Consider the following 13,720-nt stretch of genomic DNA (forward strand, 5'->3'; position numbering starts at 1 on the left):
CACGCGCTCGAGCCCATCGTCGTCTCGCACCGCATCCGCTGGAGCATCCTCATCGCCAACCTCGACGGCCACACCTCCGAGCTCCGCTGCTCCCTCCCGCTGCACGTCCTCGACCCGCGCCTCCTCGACGACGCCCGCCTCGCCACCGCCGTCACCCGCCGCCTCATGCTCGCCGAGGTCGGCGGCGTCAACGGCGACGGCAGCGACGCGGACGCGGGCGCCGCGGGCACCGTGGGCACGGACGGCTTTGGCCGCGAGGAGGACATGGAGCTCCCGAGCTACGCCGCGCACGTGCGCGACCGCGTCGCGAACATGTACCTCCCCGACGCGGGCGTCATGCGCGTCACGAACCCGTGGATCCACAACGGCATCAGCCCCGTCCAGCCCCCCGCCGGGCCCTCCTCGCACCCGCACCCGCACCCGCACTCGCACTCGCACTCGCACTCGCCCCCGGGCACCCGCTCGCCCCCCTCCGCCCCGCGCTCCGGCGCACACACCCCCGCGCACGCGCACTCGCTCGCCCAGTTCTTCGCCCCGCACCACCCCCCGCCGCCCCCCGCGCACGCACACTCCCTCGACGCGCACCCGCTCCTCCCCTTCGCAGCCGCGCACGCCGCCTCGTCCGCCGCGGCGTCCGCGCGCGCCCACCTCCCACCGAGCGGCGGCCGCTCGGGCACCGCGAACCTCGAATACGTCAACTCGGAGCTCCTCCTCTCGCTCTCGCAGGACGCGCCCCCCGCGCTCGCCCGCGCGCGCGCGCACACGCGCTCGCCGCCGCCCATGCTCACCGCGCTCCCGCTCACCGCCACGCCGCCCGACACCACCGCACCGCCGAGCCGCACCGCCTCGCGGCCCAGCTCGCGGCGCTCGAGCCGGCGCAACTCGCGCGCGTCGAGCCCCGAGCCGCACGCGCACTCGCACCACGCGCACGCGCACCAGCACCCGCTGCAGCAGACGGCGCACGCGAGCGGGGGCGCGCACCCGCCGGGGAGCGCGGGGGACACGTACGTGCACGCGCACGGGTCCGCGAGCCGCGGCGCGCACGGGCTGTTCCACATCTCGATGAAGCCGTTCACGAGCCTCGCGAGCATGTCGCCGTTCCCGCGCGCGCACTCGCATTCGAGCCTGACGGCGCTGCCGGCGCTGCAGCGCGAGCGCGAGCGCGAGGAGGCGGAGCTGCGGGAGCGGGACGCGGAGCAGGAGAGGGAGCGGGAGCGGGAGGAGGCGGAGAGGGAGCGGGAGAGGGAGGCGGAGAGGGAGAGGGAAGAGGGGAGCACGGCGCCGGCGCTGTTGCATCGCGCGTTTACGGAGGTGCCGGATTATGGGATCGCGGCGCGCGGGTTTTTGGGCGGGGTGCCGCCGCTGACGAGCATGCGGGGGTTGCCGAGCTACGAGGAGGCGGAGATGCAGCGCGAGCGCGCGGCGAGCGTCGGTGCGGCTGGTGCGGGCGGTGCGGGCGCCGCGCCAGAGGCGGGGGCGGGGGCGGGGGCTGAGGAGGTGTAGGAATGCCTGGGTCCTGCTATCTGTCTGACTGGCTGTCCGTCTGTTTGTTTATTCGTTTGTTTGTTTCGCCTCTCCCTCATTGTCCATCACAAAATGTATCCCGCACCCACGCCCGCCCGCGCCTCCGCCCTATGTTTTTTTTCTCTTCCTCCTCTCCCTTTCCTATATCCTCTCATCTTCGTCCTGACCCGCACCCAGTATATATATCAATATCCCGCCCGAGCTCGCTCGCTCGCTCGCTCGCTCTTCCGTTCGTTCATAATGTCTGTCTGTCCGTCTATCTGTGCGCCGCCCCGCCTCGTCCCCATACGTACATACGAGTACATATATATCGCCACCTATCCCAATCTGTCTCCGGTGCTCCACGCGCCCCATCCCCACTCTCTGTTTCACTTACCGTTGCGCTACATACCCCGCCCGCCAGCCCGCCAGCCAGCCTCACGCCCCTCGATCATGACCACGACATAGAATTTCCCGCGGCTCCAGTTGCCTATTTTCTTCCTTTTCTTTCCACCTCGTTTCTTTTCTTGCTCGATCTTGTTTGATCCTGCTTGATTGTCTTTGACCTTCGTTCCTGCTCCGGCGGCCGCTCAGAGACGTTCACGATATATATAGATCTCGCTTTTTCTCTCTCTCTCTCTCTCGCACGTATTGCATATACAGACACTCTTGGTTTTTGAGAGCACGTTTGTCAGCGGGTTCGTGCGTTGAAGCGGTCCGCCCAAGCGTGAGCGCTCTGATGGACAGCTGTCTCGCCTTCTTCTCTCTCTTTCTCGCTGCTACAGTAAGTAACGGTGTTCTCTGCGAAATGAGTCGTCCACTCCTTTGGCTCACACGATCGAAAGTTGGCTCCGCGCGGTGCCGACTACAGCCAGATTCATAACGACAGGCCGATCCTTCGATGATAAAAAATACTGGGTCGGGGCATCGAGACCGATGAGCGGACAACAAGGGAGACATCGGCATCTACTGGCACACGGCCAAAATCCACCAGCGCCTACGCGTTTCGCATGGCATGTTTGTTTTTGTCGGGGCCCGTCGTTATGATGCTGGCTGTAATGAAAATCTCTGGACGGACACACGCGGCGCTCGCGCTAGGGTTCCGTGAGTAATCCCTGAATTGCTAACATGTTAATAACTTATGTTGTTAACATTGTTATTAACACTGTTATTAACAGGCCCCCTCCAGGGGGGCACAATGTCGATGTTAATAATGTTCATAATGTTTGAAATTGTATATAATGATCAGCAATTGTATTTACATTGAAATGTACATATTTGGGCAAGGGCCAGGTGGAAATATTGAAGGTTGTGGCTGTACAATTATGTCTTCCCTGCAAAATAATAATTTTGTCTCGGACTGCATCGGTTCCCGCTCTGGACATTCCGTTACCCATTCCCCCCGCTCGCGCCATGTCCACCGAGTCAAACGACGTCAGCTTTGAGACTGTTCTCGCGGAACTGCATCACCTGCTATTGGGCATACCCCCGGAATCAAATCTGCCTTTCGTGGAAAATTCTCAGGACTCACATTATGCATGCTTCCTCAACTTCTCTCTGGACCCTGATCTGATGGAGAAGATCGAAGATGAGGTCGGGGTATTCAGTGAACAATTCAAGTCAGTTTTCGGCTGGCAAACACGGTCGACCGGAGATGGAATCATACCGGAGCTGGTGACTTCTTGTTATTAACACCACTTTCTTTATTAACATGTAGATAAATCGGTTTTTAACATGTTAATAACGCTTTATATACAATTGTTATTAATCTGTTATTAACTCATGTTAGAAATTCCTTGGAGAGGCAAATGTTATTAACATTTGTTAACAACCGTCCGTGAATTACTCACGGAACCCTAGCTCGCGCTCGTCCGGATGTGTCCCATGTCTGGTCGGCACAGTTCGTGCGAGATAGAGAGGTGGTTTTGTTACCTTTTTGTTCCTCGAAGGCCATCGTACGTCTTTGGCGTTGACGACGACGGCGACGACGACGTGTTATATTTGAAGGGCCTGCGCGGGTGCTGCGCCGTCCGTGCGTCGTATGTTGGGGATCGGCGACGATCGACGGCGCACGTGCGTGCGTGCGTGCGACTCTGGCGGTAAGATGGGTCGAGCGCGGTCAGCGCGCGCGCTCTGACGGAAGGAGAGAAAGTGGACGGCGTGGCGAGCGCACGGCGGTGTGAGGTGCGAGGTGCGAGGCCCTCGCGAGAGCGCTCGTTTCGAAGAGGGCGACTGCGGCCGGGTGTGGCTTCGCTGGCCCACTTATGGCTACCTGCAGCGCATTCGCCTCGTGTGGGCTCTGGCAAAGCGGTGGCCTATGCTGGACACCGGGGAAGAACGGTACCGTTTGGCCTCTGGTAAAGCGGTGGCCTAGTACTCCGGACACTGGAAAAGGAAGCATAGGTGATGGCCCAGCGCGACACACCCCTCGTGAGGATTCCTAATCTCAGAACCAGTGGCGACATTGAGGGGATCGTGCGAAAGCATCGATGTACGATCGCTCGCGCTACAACTCTACTGCTCAGCCTCAAAACGGCTTGTTGACGCTTATGTCTGCTGAGGGCGACCGCCTGTGAAATGGTGGCACATGAAGTGAACAATGCAGGCCGTTGCGAGTTATCGACACGTGCCTTGGCCGCGGGGTTTGATTCTGGTTGGTTCCTTTCTTTGCAACTTGCAACAGTCCACTCGGTCTACAACACGCGCACTCGTTCAAACTGCAGAGTGTGGCACTAACCTCTCGTATTTATACGATTACCGGTAAGTGCTCAGTGCCCATTGCACTTGTTCGTATTTCCTGACTTTTTGACATGCCTTCGTACAAAATAGCTAGCTCACAACGTTTCGCAACGGAACCAGGCCCCAACGCGTCAGCGGAATACAGGTTACTTGCCGACGAGATGAAAAATGAGTTTCTCGGACCCATGCCCGTCGATAAGTTCTTCTCCGCCTTCATGCACAAGCCTCGCAGGAACCCTCCCGAGGACTACATCAAGATACTGAAAGCTGTGCCCAAGGATGGCAACTTCGAAGACAATTTCGTACGCGGCTGCTCTTCATCGCTGCTCAACTGCTTGTTGATTCCCTTGCTATTACAGATTTTGGCTATCGAGAAAGCCAAGCTCTGCCCTGAATTTGTGTTTGTGAACACGACCGCTCATCCGGATAAAGATTACGAACGCAAGCCGGACATATCTGCCTATCGGAAAGTTCCCAATTTTAAGGAGAAGAAGACTAACTTCCGGATTATGGAGCTTTGTATTGAGCGCAAACCAGAAGATGAGGACCCTTTCACAGACCCCGGTCCCGATACATCTCGCAGCGCACACTCATTTTTGACCGATACGCTGAAGGCGACTAGATACCGTGGACAGATCAGTTCATATACGAGCTGCCAATTCTCCGCGCAAAACCGATGGTATATGTTCTCTATGCTCTTGCTTGGCAGTTGTGTTCGCTTCATCCGATGGGACCGCGCGGGAGCGATAGTGACCGAACGGATCAACTGGAGGGATCACCCAGAAACGCTAGCTACTTTTCTGTGGCGCTTCGGTCGCCTCTCTCCTGATCAAAGTGGACGCGATCTTTCAGTTTCAAAGCCCACAGCCAAACAAATCCGCCTTGCGAAGCAGAAACTGGACGAACGCGCCATCAAGCTGGCCCGGCTCCTGGGCCAAGATGAGCAGAAAGCGAGAGGACAGTACTCGTCGGACGAGACATTTCGGAAATTTCGTATGGAGGATAACAATGACCCTAAAGGCAAGCGCGGGCGGTTTTTTATCGCGTCTAGCCCCCAGTGGCAGAGTGGCAGCCCAACCGGCAGAGCCACCGACGGGTACATCGCGTATGATACCGGCACAAAGGAACTTGTTTATCTCAAAAACAGCTGGCGGTACATCGAGGAAGGACTCGAGAGGGAGGGAGACACGTATGCGCACCTTGAAAAGTCGAACGTGACCGGTATTCCTAGACTGGTATGTGCTGAAGATGTTAAGGACTACGAGACCCGCACACACGAGTTTTTTGGTGCAAAATGGTGCTGTAAGGTATCTGATCCTCCGAGGCGCCACAGGCTTCACCGACTTGTACTAGGCGATATTGGACGGCCCTTGAGTCAGTTCCTGTCATCAAAAGAGCTTTGCAGTGTCGTCCTTGACGCAATCGTCGGTAAGCCGATAGTGTTTCTGGCTCTCCATACAGCGCTTATTCATGTTCAATTCTGCAGCGCATGCGCAGGCAACTGCAGCTAAGGTGCGGCATCAAGATATCAGCGCCGGTAACATCCTGATTTCGGACGAAGGGAAAGGTCTCCTGATAGACTGGGATCTGTCATGCAGACTGCCTGACGATCATCCCACTTCTGACCATCTGACCTCGTCTGACAATTCAGACACCCTTGATGATTCAGACATCCTTGTTGGCCCTTGCAGCTCTGACAACTCAAACAGCTCTGAAGACCAGAACAGCTCTGACGACGACCGAAACAACTCTGATGACGACCGAAACAGCTCTGATGATGACCGAAACAGTTCTGACGATCTGATATCTGATCATTCAAGTACTCATAACGATCACAAAGCGCAAAAAAAGTGGAAGACGGTACGTTCAAGCCAATTGAGTCATCGATATTGACGCTGATATGTATGCTTCTAGGGAACTTGGCAGTTCATCTCGGCTGCCCGTCTGCTCGAATCTGACACAATGCGGCATGATCACCGTGACGAATTGGAATCCTTTCTCCACGTCTTACTGTACCACACCATCCGCTATCATGCCAGCCATGTCTCTCGAAAGCAACTCGGACGCCTGCGTCGCACATTCGCCTCGCATTTCCATGACAAGTTTATGGATGATGATGGCCAAATATGCGGAGGAGAGGGGAAGCAGAGCTTCTTCCAGCCTTTTTCTCCCCTTGCCTTCTCTGAACCGAACCTTGAAATCTTCCTCAGTGTCCCGCACGTCTCTCTTATCGAGACACTTCGAATGTTGTTCATTCCCATCTACAGTGATGCAAGGCTCTTAAAACGTGCCCCCATTCCAAATGTGGCAGAAACTCAGGAAGAGGCCTTGGCAGTTCTCGAGACTTCGGACCAATTCATAAAGAAGTTCAAGGATCACCTCAAGATGAATGGTTGGAAGGAGAATGATGCTAGCGATGAGCTCAGCGACTCTGATATGTTTCTCACAGATGCGACTGGTCTGGTGAAGATGACTCGGCATAGTACCTTGTCGAAACGGAAGGCTGATGGGGCTAATCTTGACAATGTCTCAGGAGCGAGTAAGCGATCTCGAACGGATTCCACACCAGCATCGCTTCCTGCCGTTGAATCCGAATCGGAAGAGTAGATGATCGAAACTGTCCCTTGTAAATTCTATCACTCTCACTTTGTTTCCTTCGATATCTTACTTTTATCATTGTCGCTGAACTATGTTACCCTCTTCTTCCTTTGTGTGCTTCAAGTTATTCATGCTCGGTAATCCCAATAGCGGCGCTCACTTGTATAGGCTTCGGTCGACACTCTGACTCACTACACTTTATGGCTGTTATCAACTCATATACCATGCAATGTGATGTATCCATGCCATTTAAATATACCATGCTTTTATGCTCGTATATTTAGGCACGCCAGTGTCTCCACAACGACATTGGGGCCTTGAAGAGGAGTTCAGATGGCCGATGTCAGAACGCGACCAGACAATTAAAAACACGTGTTGCTCACGTGTGAGGTAATAGAAATCGATTGCCTGAAACAGCCACTAGCGGTCGCTCATCTGCCCATTATATCTCTAGCGTCCACCTCGATCATCCTCAATCATGCATGCCATACAGGTACATATTTCTTCTCGTTGACGTTCTCGCTTATCTAAATTATGGCGGAATATAGCAACAATACTGGGCCGTTCGTGATTATCTTAGTCCAGTATGCTTCATGCGATCGTTGGTCTATCTGTTGCTTTAACGCCGGACGATCAAACAGGTTCTGAAAGAGAGCAAGTTCAAAGAGCATGGGCGGATAACTCCCGGTGCGTGCTTCTCTCCATGCCCTTACCAACCTGGTTCTTACCTGAAGCTACAAATTCGCAGAAGAGTTCGTCGCCGCCGGTGACTTCCTGACATATAAATTCCCCGTTTGGACATGGTGAGCACTGCTCCATCGCCTTTCTTGCCGATTGCTACTGAATGTTCACATCTAAAGGGAGAAGGGTGACGCTTCCAAGGCGCGCGAATTCCTCCCTACCGACAAGCAATACCTGGTCACGCGCGGCGTTCCTTGCCTTCGCCGTGCGACTTCGTTAGCCTACACAGACGCCGACGAGGATGCTGAACGTCTCCTTTCATTCGGAGACAGCTCCACCACTGGAGATGAGGCTGATGAATGGGTCGAAACACATGCAGGCCGTCAAGCCGACCACGACAATGCCAACAACCCAGGCTCTATCGATGATATCCCTGACTTGGATGGCCCTGGTCATGACGGTGCCGATGGAATTTCCAGCGCTGTAGGCGCGATGTCATTGTCCGGGTCTGCTGCAGGGACTCCAGATATGGACGATATTCCAGATATGGAGGAGGAGCTCGAGGAGGGCGACGATGAGGCGACTGCGGCACCAACAACTACGGATAAGGTGATCCAATCTAGGTCGGTATCGATGGTATATTTTTTTATATTACAGTCATCTCGGTGTTGACCTCTAATCATTGGGATTTAGTGAGGTCGAGGTTGCAAAGGGGAATCTCTTGCAAGTGCGCACATACGACGTCATGATCACCTACGACAAGTACTATCAGACTCCTCGAGTCTGGCTTTTAGGTTACGACGAGGTGAGTGTGCTACTTGATGTCCCGAGTTCTATAGATATGGTTATCGATGCTGATAATCTGCAGAACCGCACACCTCTGACACCACCTCAAATATTCCAAGATATATCAGCAGATCACGCCTTCAAGACTGTCACTATCGAGGCTTTCCCACATTCCTCCTCTCTCCAAGCCGCTTCCGTACACCCTTGTAAACACGCCAGTGTTATGAAGAAGGTGATCGAGCGGATGAATGCAGGAGTTGTTGAAGAACAGAAGGCACAGCGCAAAGGGGGTGGATCGAAGGACGCTAAGAAAAAGTGGCCGTTCCGCAAGAGCAGCGGAATTGGAAAGGATGATAAGGCGCCCTCTACGCCGGAGGAAGACGACGTCGAAGGAATGCGAGTCGACTTTTATCTTGTCGTCTTCCTCAAGTTTATCGCGTCTATTGTGCCGACAATTGAGGTCGACTCTACCACAGCGTTCTGAATCTCAGGGTGATTCTTATAGATCACGGAGGACAAGAATAAACGAAGAGGAAGAAATGGAATTGGTATACCCGAATACTATCTGTGCTCGTTTTGTGGCTGCTCGTACTGTACTATGTTCTTCTCACAGAAACTGTATGTTATAGAATCCGACTGATCTACTATTGAACGTTTCTGTGCGCTCGATGACTTCAAAGCTTCACGATGCGAGGTAAAACAAATGAAAGCCCATAGGTAGGCTAACCTCAACACGTGATCGAAATATGGCCTTCGAGCGTCAGGCGACTCGCGGAGACAACCTTGGGTCCACAATGCCAGTCGATACAACCGGGCTCACGGACGATGAGCTGACTCAAATAAGGTGAGTCTCCAAGAAATTCCTGGCGCATACGGCGTGTCTTAAAGTGCACAAGGCGATATGAGGACTTCACTACGATCGGTACGTGCCAAACAGCTCTGATGTGTTCTGTATTGTTTGATCATCTGGATCGTAGATTGGATAGAGGACTCTATCATAGAGAGGAATAGGAGACTTAGACAGGTCAAAACTTTACAGACGTCGACCAGGGGACCTAATGGCGAAGTTACGCTCCGTTGGCTATGGTTTCAAGTGCGGAAGGTCTTGACGGCCTCACAGTCGTGGATCGTGGTGAGCCTCGTTGGTAAGTACACCCAAATGATCAGTATCAAGCCTTGTTCACCACGTGCTACGTGTCCCAGGCGCAGGAATCGGATTCAATGCGGCAGTCATATCCATAATTACGGAGTGGTTGTCCGATATGAAGATGGGGTACTGTTCGGATGGCTGGTGGTTGAATAAGCAATTCTGTTGCTGGGAGATGGAGGGAAATGATGACAGTCCGTGCGACTCATGGCACAACTGGAGTAATGTGACTCTTGCGAGGTGGTTGATATATGTTACGTTCGCGGTACGCCCAATACTTGGAATGATCCTGCTGCCGAGCCTAGCTAAAAGCATTGGCAGGCTATTTTTGCGTTCGTTGCAGCCCATCTCGTCAAGTCTCTAGCCAAATATGCTGCAGGTTCTGGGATATCTGAGATCAAATGTATTCTAGCCGGCTTTATCATGCAAGGATTTCTAGGGTTCTCAACATTCGTCATCAAGAGTTTGACTTTGGTAAGGTTACACCGACTTTGTTACTAACTCATCCTTACCTTTTCACACACAGCCTCTCGTCATAGCGTCAGGGTTATCTGTAGGTAAAGAGGGCCCGTCAGTACATTTAGCATGTACCATTGCGTACATAGTAGCTGGTCTGTTCAGTAATTTCTCTCGTAGCCAAGGTACGCATTCATACTCCCTGCAGGCTTTATCGAGTCTATAGGCCGCGCTACTCTCGATATCTAGGTAAGATGAGGGACATTTTGACAGCCGCGAGCGCTGCTGGTGTTGCAGTTGCCTTCGGTTCTCCCATCGGAGGCGTACTTTTCTCTATTGAGGTAAATTCACACCTTCTGAAAACTAAATTGCGAACCGTATTAACGCGTCGAAGGAAATGAGTCCGACATTCTCTATCAAAACGATGTGGAGGAGTTTTTTGTGTGCCTTGGTCGCTACGATCACACTGTCGGTTTGTCAACTCTTCATTCTTCATGGATATCGTTAGCGAGACATTTGCAACAACAGGCGATGAATCCATTCAGGACCGGAAAGCTAGTCTTATTCCAGGTCACATATGATCGAGATTGGCATTTCTTCGAAATCATTTTCTTTGTCGTCCTTGGAATTTTTGGTGTAAGTCCACATTGTTGCGAACACACTGTTGATGTACATGAGCTCTTTTCAGGGGTTATATGGCGCATTTGTGATCAAATTCAATATGCAAGTCCAATCATTCCGCCGGAAACATCTTGCAAATCATGCTGTGGCCGAAGCTGTAACGCTGGCCGCGATCACTGCTATGATCGGATACTTCAACCGCTTTCTACGAATCGATATGACTGAAAGCCTGGAAATTCTGTTCCGAGAATGCGATAACGGCGGTGACTATGAGAGTCTATGCCAGTGAGTTGATGTCTTCTGAATTGAAATTTTCATCTTCATTCCCGTCTGTAGAACCTCCGCGCAATGGCGCATGGTAAACTCCTTATTTCTGGCCACCGTGATTCGCATAGGTCTTGTCATCATCTCATATGGATGCAAGGTGCCAGCTGGGATTTTCGTACCCTCTATGGCCATTGGGGCCAGTTTTGGTCGCATGATTGGAATCATGGTGAAGGCTCTCTCCTTGTAAGTTTACGCCATGATCTGTCACCGCGTAGCCGCCAATGACGAGAAATGGTAATAACATAGTGCATATCCAAACTCCGGGATATTCTCGGTCTGCCACGCAGATATCCCATGCATTACACCTGGGACGTACGCTTTCCTGGGTGCTGCAGCTGCTCTGAGGCAAGTCTTTTAGAAATTCAATCTCTTCATGCCCCTTATAGGACGCGCGCGTAGTGGAATCATGAGAATAACAGTAACTGTTGTTGTCATTATGTTCGAATTGACAGGGGCTCTAACGTACATTCTACCGACGATGGTAATGGCATCTACGGATCTTTCTGCGGCCTTGGCTGATCGTCCATTTTAGATCGTCCTTTTGGTCACAAAAGCAGTCGGCGACTTGCTAGGAGTGACTGGCATTGCAGATGAAGCCATTCGCTTCAATGGTTATCCATTTTTAGAGAAAGATGACCATGTATATGATGTTCCAGGTATGAAGCGCTCTATTTTTTGGACCATGCTCACATATCTTGTTTAGTTTCCACTGTGATGCGACGGGATCTGCAGACGTTTCGTGTATCTGGTATGACGCTCCGCGATGTCGGTAAGTACATTATACCTCTTGAGCACGTTCTTCAATGTATCTTTGAAGAGGCGCAATTGGCGTCGACAAGCGTCAAGGGATTCCCCGTCATTTCGGACGATGAAAACCGGACCCTTATGGGATATGTGGGACGAACTGAGCTACGATATGTCATAGGCATGTAATGCAACATAAATCCGCGAACTTTCGTCTGAGTACTTCAATTTCAGATAAAGCAAGACGAATACAAGAGTTATCGGAAGAGATACTTTGCTTTTTTGCCCCTGATATCTCAACGCAGGATGATAGCAGCTGGTCCGCTATCGGAACCGATGATGACGTTTCGATGGATGTTCTGCATGCTCAGGCATCACCAGATGGTTTGAAGCTCTGGCCTTGGGTCAACAGGGTAAGATGTCCCCGGCAGTAAGGGAACCTTGGGTCTTTGCTGATATCCGATGCCTTGAAAGACGCCGGTGACAGTCGCATCACCCCTACCTCTGGAGATCGTGATGCAACTGTTCAAGCGTATGGGGTAGGAGATTGCTTAACATTCACCCCCGCGCGTGCTGACCTTTCTCATAGGCCTCGCGTAATTCTTGTGGAAGACTACGGCTCACTCGTTGGATTGGTAACGGTCAAGGATGTATTACAACTGAAGCCCAGTGAGTGGCTTCATAGTCCTAGCATGTCATGGAGTGCCCGCGACGGGTTTGGTGGGGTGTTGGAAGAGGTGTGGGCATATTTTTTGAACGTGCGAGATTTTATTACCTCTCGGTATCGCTTATTCCGCCGGTAAAACTCTGCTCAGGCTAGAATCACTATTTATAACACAGATCGTCATTACCTATATTGTGCTGCGATTAATGAGCTAAAGTATATGAAACCGGATTTCACTTCGTGGTCCTAGCAGATGCATGGCTGCTCGGATCACGATGGAATACAAGCATGATCTACAAATTTGTGTAGGATGAAGCAACAATCACCTAGAAGAAATCACATTTCCCAGCTCTCATCGTCCAGCAGACAGGTTTCACTGCTATACCCATCTTGCCCTTCATCAGCTACGAGGTAAGCAGAATACTCATGAAACAGTAGCGAGGTGGAAAAACGAACCTATATGATGACTGTCACTAAGACTTGTGATAGAATTATCTCTTGAAGATCCATAAGGCATAGCAGTCGTAGAATCATTTGAACCCGACCCGTGGATAATCCCTGGGATTTTAGATGAGCGTGTTTTAGCAGGACGCAAGAGATGATGTCGTCGTACCATGCGAATACATTTGACTACACCCCTCGAAGTATTCAAAATTGCCAGTATCGTTTTCATCAAGACTGACATCTTCACCAAACGAACATAAGCATGTCGTAGATTGATGAACTGAACGGATAGCTATCGTGCCTTTGTGGGAGGTCAACCTTTCATTGCGTTCTGCTTCGGCGTCTTCGAAAGGATTTGTTCTTTGTTTGGGTTGTTCACGCGCCGAAAGGATTGCTCCATCGGAAACATCTGAGCGTAGATATCTACACTCTCCTTGGAGGTACTGAGGTGACGCACGTAATGGTGTCGAGGCTCAAGCTATCAAGGCTTACCATGGTCTGTGTGTGTCTTGCGGAATGTGAATGAGACGAGAGTGACTTTGAGGGAGAAGATCTTCATGATTTATTTGAGCATCTGTACGGAGAGGAGCGAGCATCTTTATAGCGCTCTCCCGAGGAAACAAGTTGATAGGTTGGGCGGAACTCCCATAAGGTATGGAATGGGCATCGAGAGTCTATTTTTTCAAAGTCGTTTTGATTGCCAAATATCATGGAGGAGCTTGAATGCTTTGTCCAAAAACATCCGGAAGCCGCGCACCTGGACGAGGTATCGACCATCCTTTGATTCCAGTAAAAAACTAACCGGCCAGGGGATTGACTTGTGGAATCAGTTTGATGCACTCTGCTCCTGACTCCACTTTCGGCGCTCAGCTTACGAGACAAGACAGCTTTGCGCCGAATTGCAACAAATGTTGCCGACATAGCGACAGTTATCGTTCTGCGAGTCGAAGCATTCTTGTGCGAGGGGACTGGAAATCGAATCCGTTACTGGGTTACCACGGACTTCCTTT

The 13,720-nt window shown here is 52.1% G+C and overlaps 4 protein-coding genes across 4 annotated transcripts; 3 read left to right on the top strand and 1 right to left on the bottom strand.

Annotated features, from left to right (window-relative positions):
* Positions 1–4,313: 4,313 nt before the first annotated feature.
* Positions 4,314–6,849, top strand: HETIRDRAFT_321094 (uncharacterized protein; the record flags this gene model as incomplete). Its single annotated transcript, XM_009549478.1, has 5 exons — positions 4,314–4,544; positions 4,602–5,670; positions 5,729–5,879; positions 6,063–6,102; positions 6,157–6,849. The coding sequence occupies 5 exons, from the start codon at positions 4,314–4,316 to the stop codon at positions 6,847–6,849; spliced, it is 2,184 nt and encodes a 727-aa protein (XP_009547773.1).
* Positions 6,850–7,270: 421 nt separating this feature from the next.
* On the top strand, positions 7,271–8,963 carry HETIRDRAFT_440618 (uncharacterized protein). Its single transcript, XM_009549479.1, has 7 exons — positions 7,271–7,333; positions 7,389–7,424; positions 7,482–7,527; positions 7,589–7,643; positions 7,701–8,144; positions 8,215–8,326; positions 8,390–8,963. Exons 1-7 carry the CDS (start codon positions 7,319–7,321, stop codon positions 8,789–8,791), a joined length of 1,110 nt encoding a protein of 369 aa, XP_009547774.1. The 5' UTR covers positions 7,271–7,318; the 3' UTR covers positions 8,792–8,963.
* Positions 8,964–9,053: 90 nt separating this feature from the next.
* HETIRDRAFT_123364 (chloride channel) lies at positions 9,054–12,516 on the top strand (the record flags this gene model as incomplete). Its single annotated transcript, XM_009549480.1, has 20 exons — positions 9,054–9,151; positions 9,204–9,229; positions 9,285–9,452; positions 9,511–9,719; positions 9,776–9,928; positions 9,981–10,095; positions 10,160–10,251; positions 10,305–10,382; positions 10,439–10,546; positions 10,599–10,816; positions 10,868–11,041; positions 11,105–11,203; positions 11,258–11,339; positions 11,391–11,514; positions 11,562–11,627; positions 11,676–11,783; positions 11,837–12,015; positions 12,077–12,141; positions 12,192–12,271; positions 12,443–12,516. 20 exons carry the CDS (start codon positions 9,054–9,056, stop codon positions 12,514–12,516), a joined length of 2,316 nt encoding a protein of 771 aa, XP_009547775.1.
* Positions 12,517–12,602: 86 nt separating this feature from the next.
* HETIRDRAFT_169844 (uncharacterized protein) lies at positions 12,603–13,205 on the bottom strand (the record flags this gene model as incomplete). The annotated part of the gene is made up of 4 exons (XM_009549481.1): positions 12,603–12,670; positions 12,723–12,824; positions 12,880–13,153; positions 13,203–13,205. 4 exons carry the CDS (start codon positions 13,203–13,205, stop codon positions 12,603–12,605), a joined length of 447 nt encoding a protein of 148 aa, XP_009547776.1.
* Positions 13,206–13,720: the final 515 nt, after the last annotated feature.

The sequence above is a fragment of the Heterobasidion irregulare genome (genome assembly GCF_000320585.1).
Source record: "Heterobasidion irregulare TC 32-1 unplaced genomic scaffold scaffold_06, whole genome shotgun sequence".
NCBI lineage: Eukaryota > Fungi > Basidiomycota > Agaricomycetes > Russulales > Bondarzewiaceae > Heterobasidion > Heterobasidion irregulare.

Excerpts from the sequence above, each read along its gene's own strand:
- HETIRDRAFT_440618 (XM_009549479.1), top strand. Across the intron at positions 8,145-8,214 it reads GATAAGGTGATCCAATCTAG|TGAGGTCGAGGTTGCAAAGG; the intron begins GTCGGTATCGAT and ends ATTGGGATTTAG. Across the intron at positions 8,327-8,389 it reads GGCTTTTAGGTTACGACGAG|AACCGCACACCTCTGACACC; the intron begins GTGAGTGTGCTA and ends GATAATCTGCAG.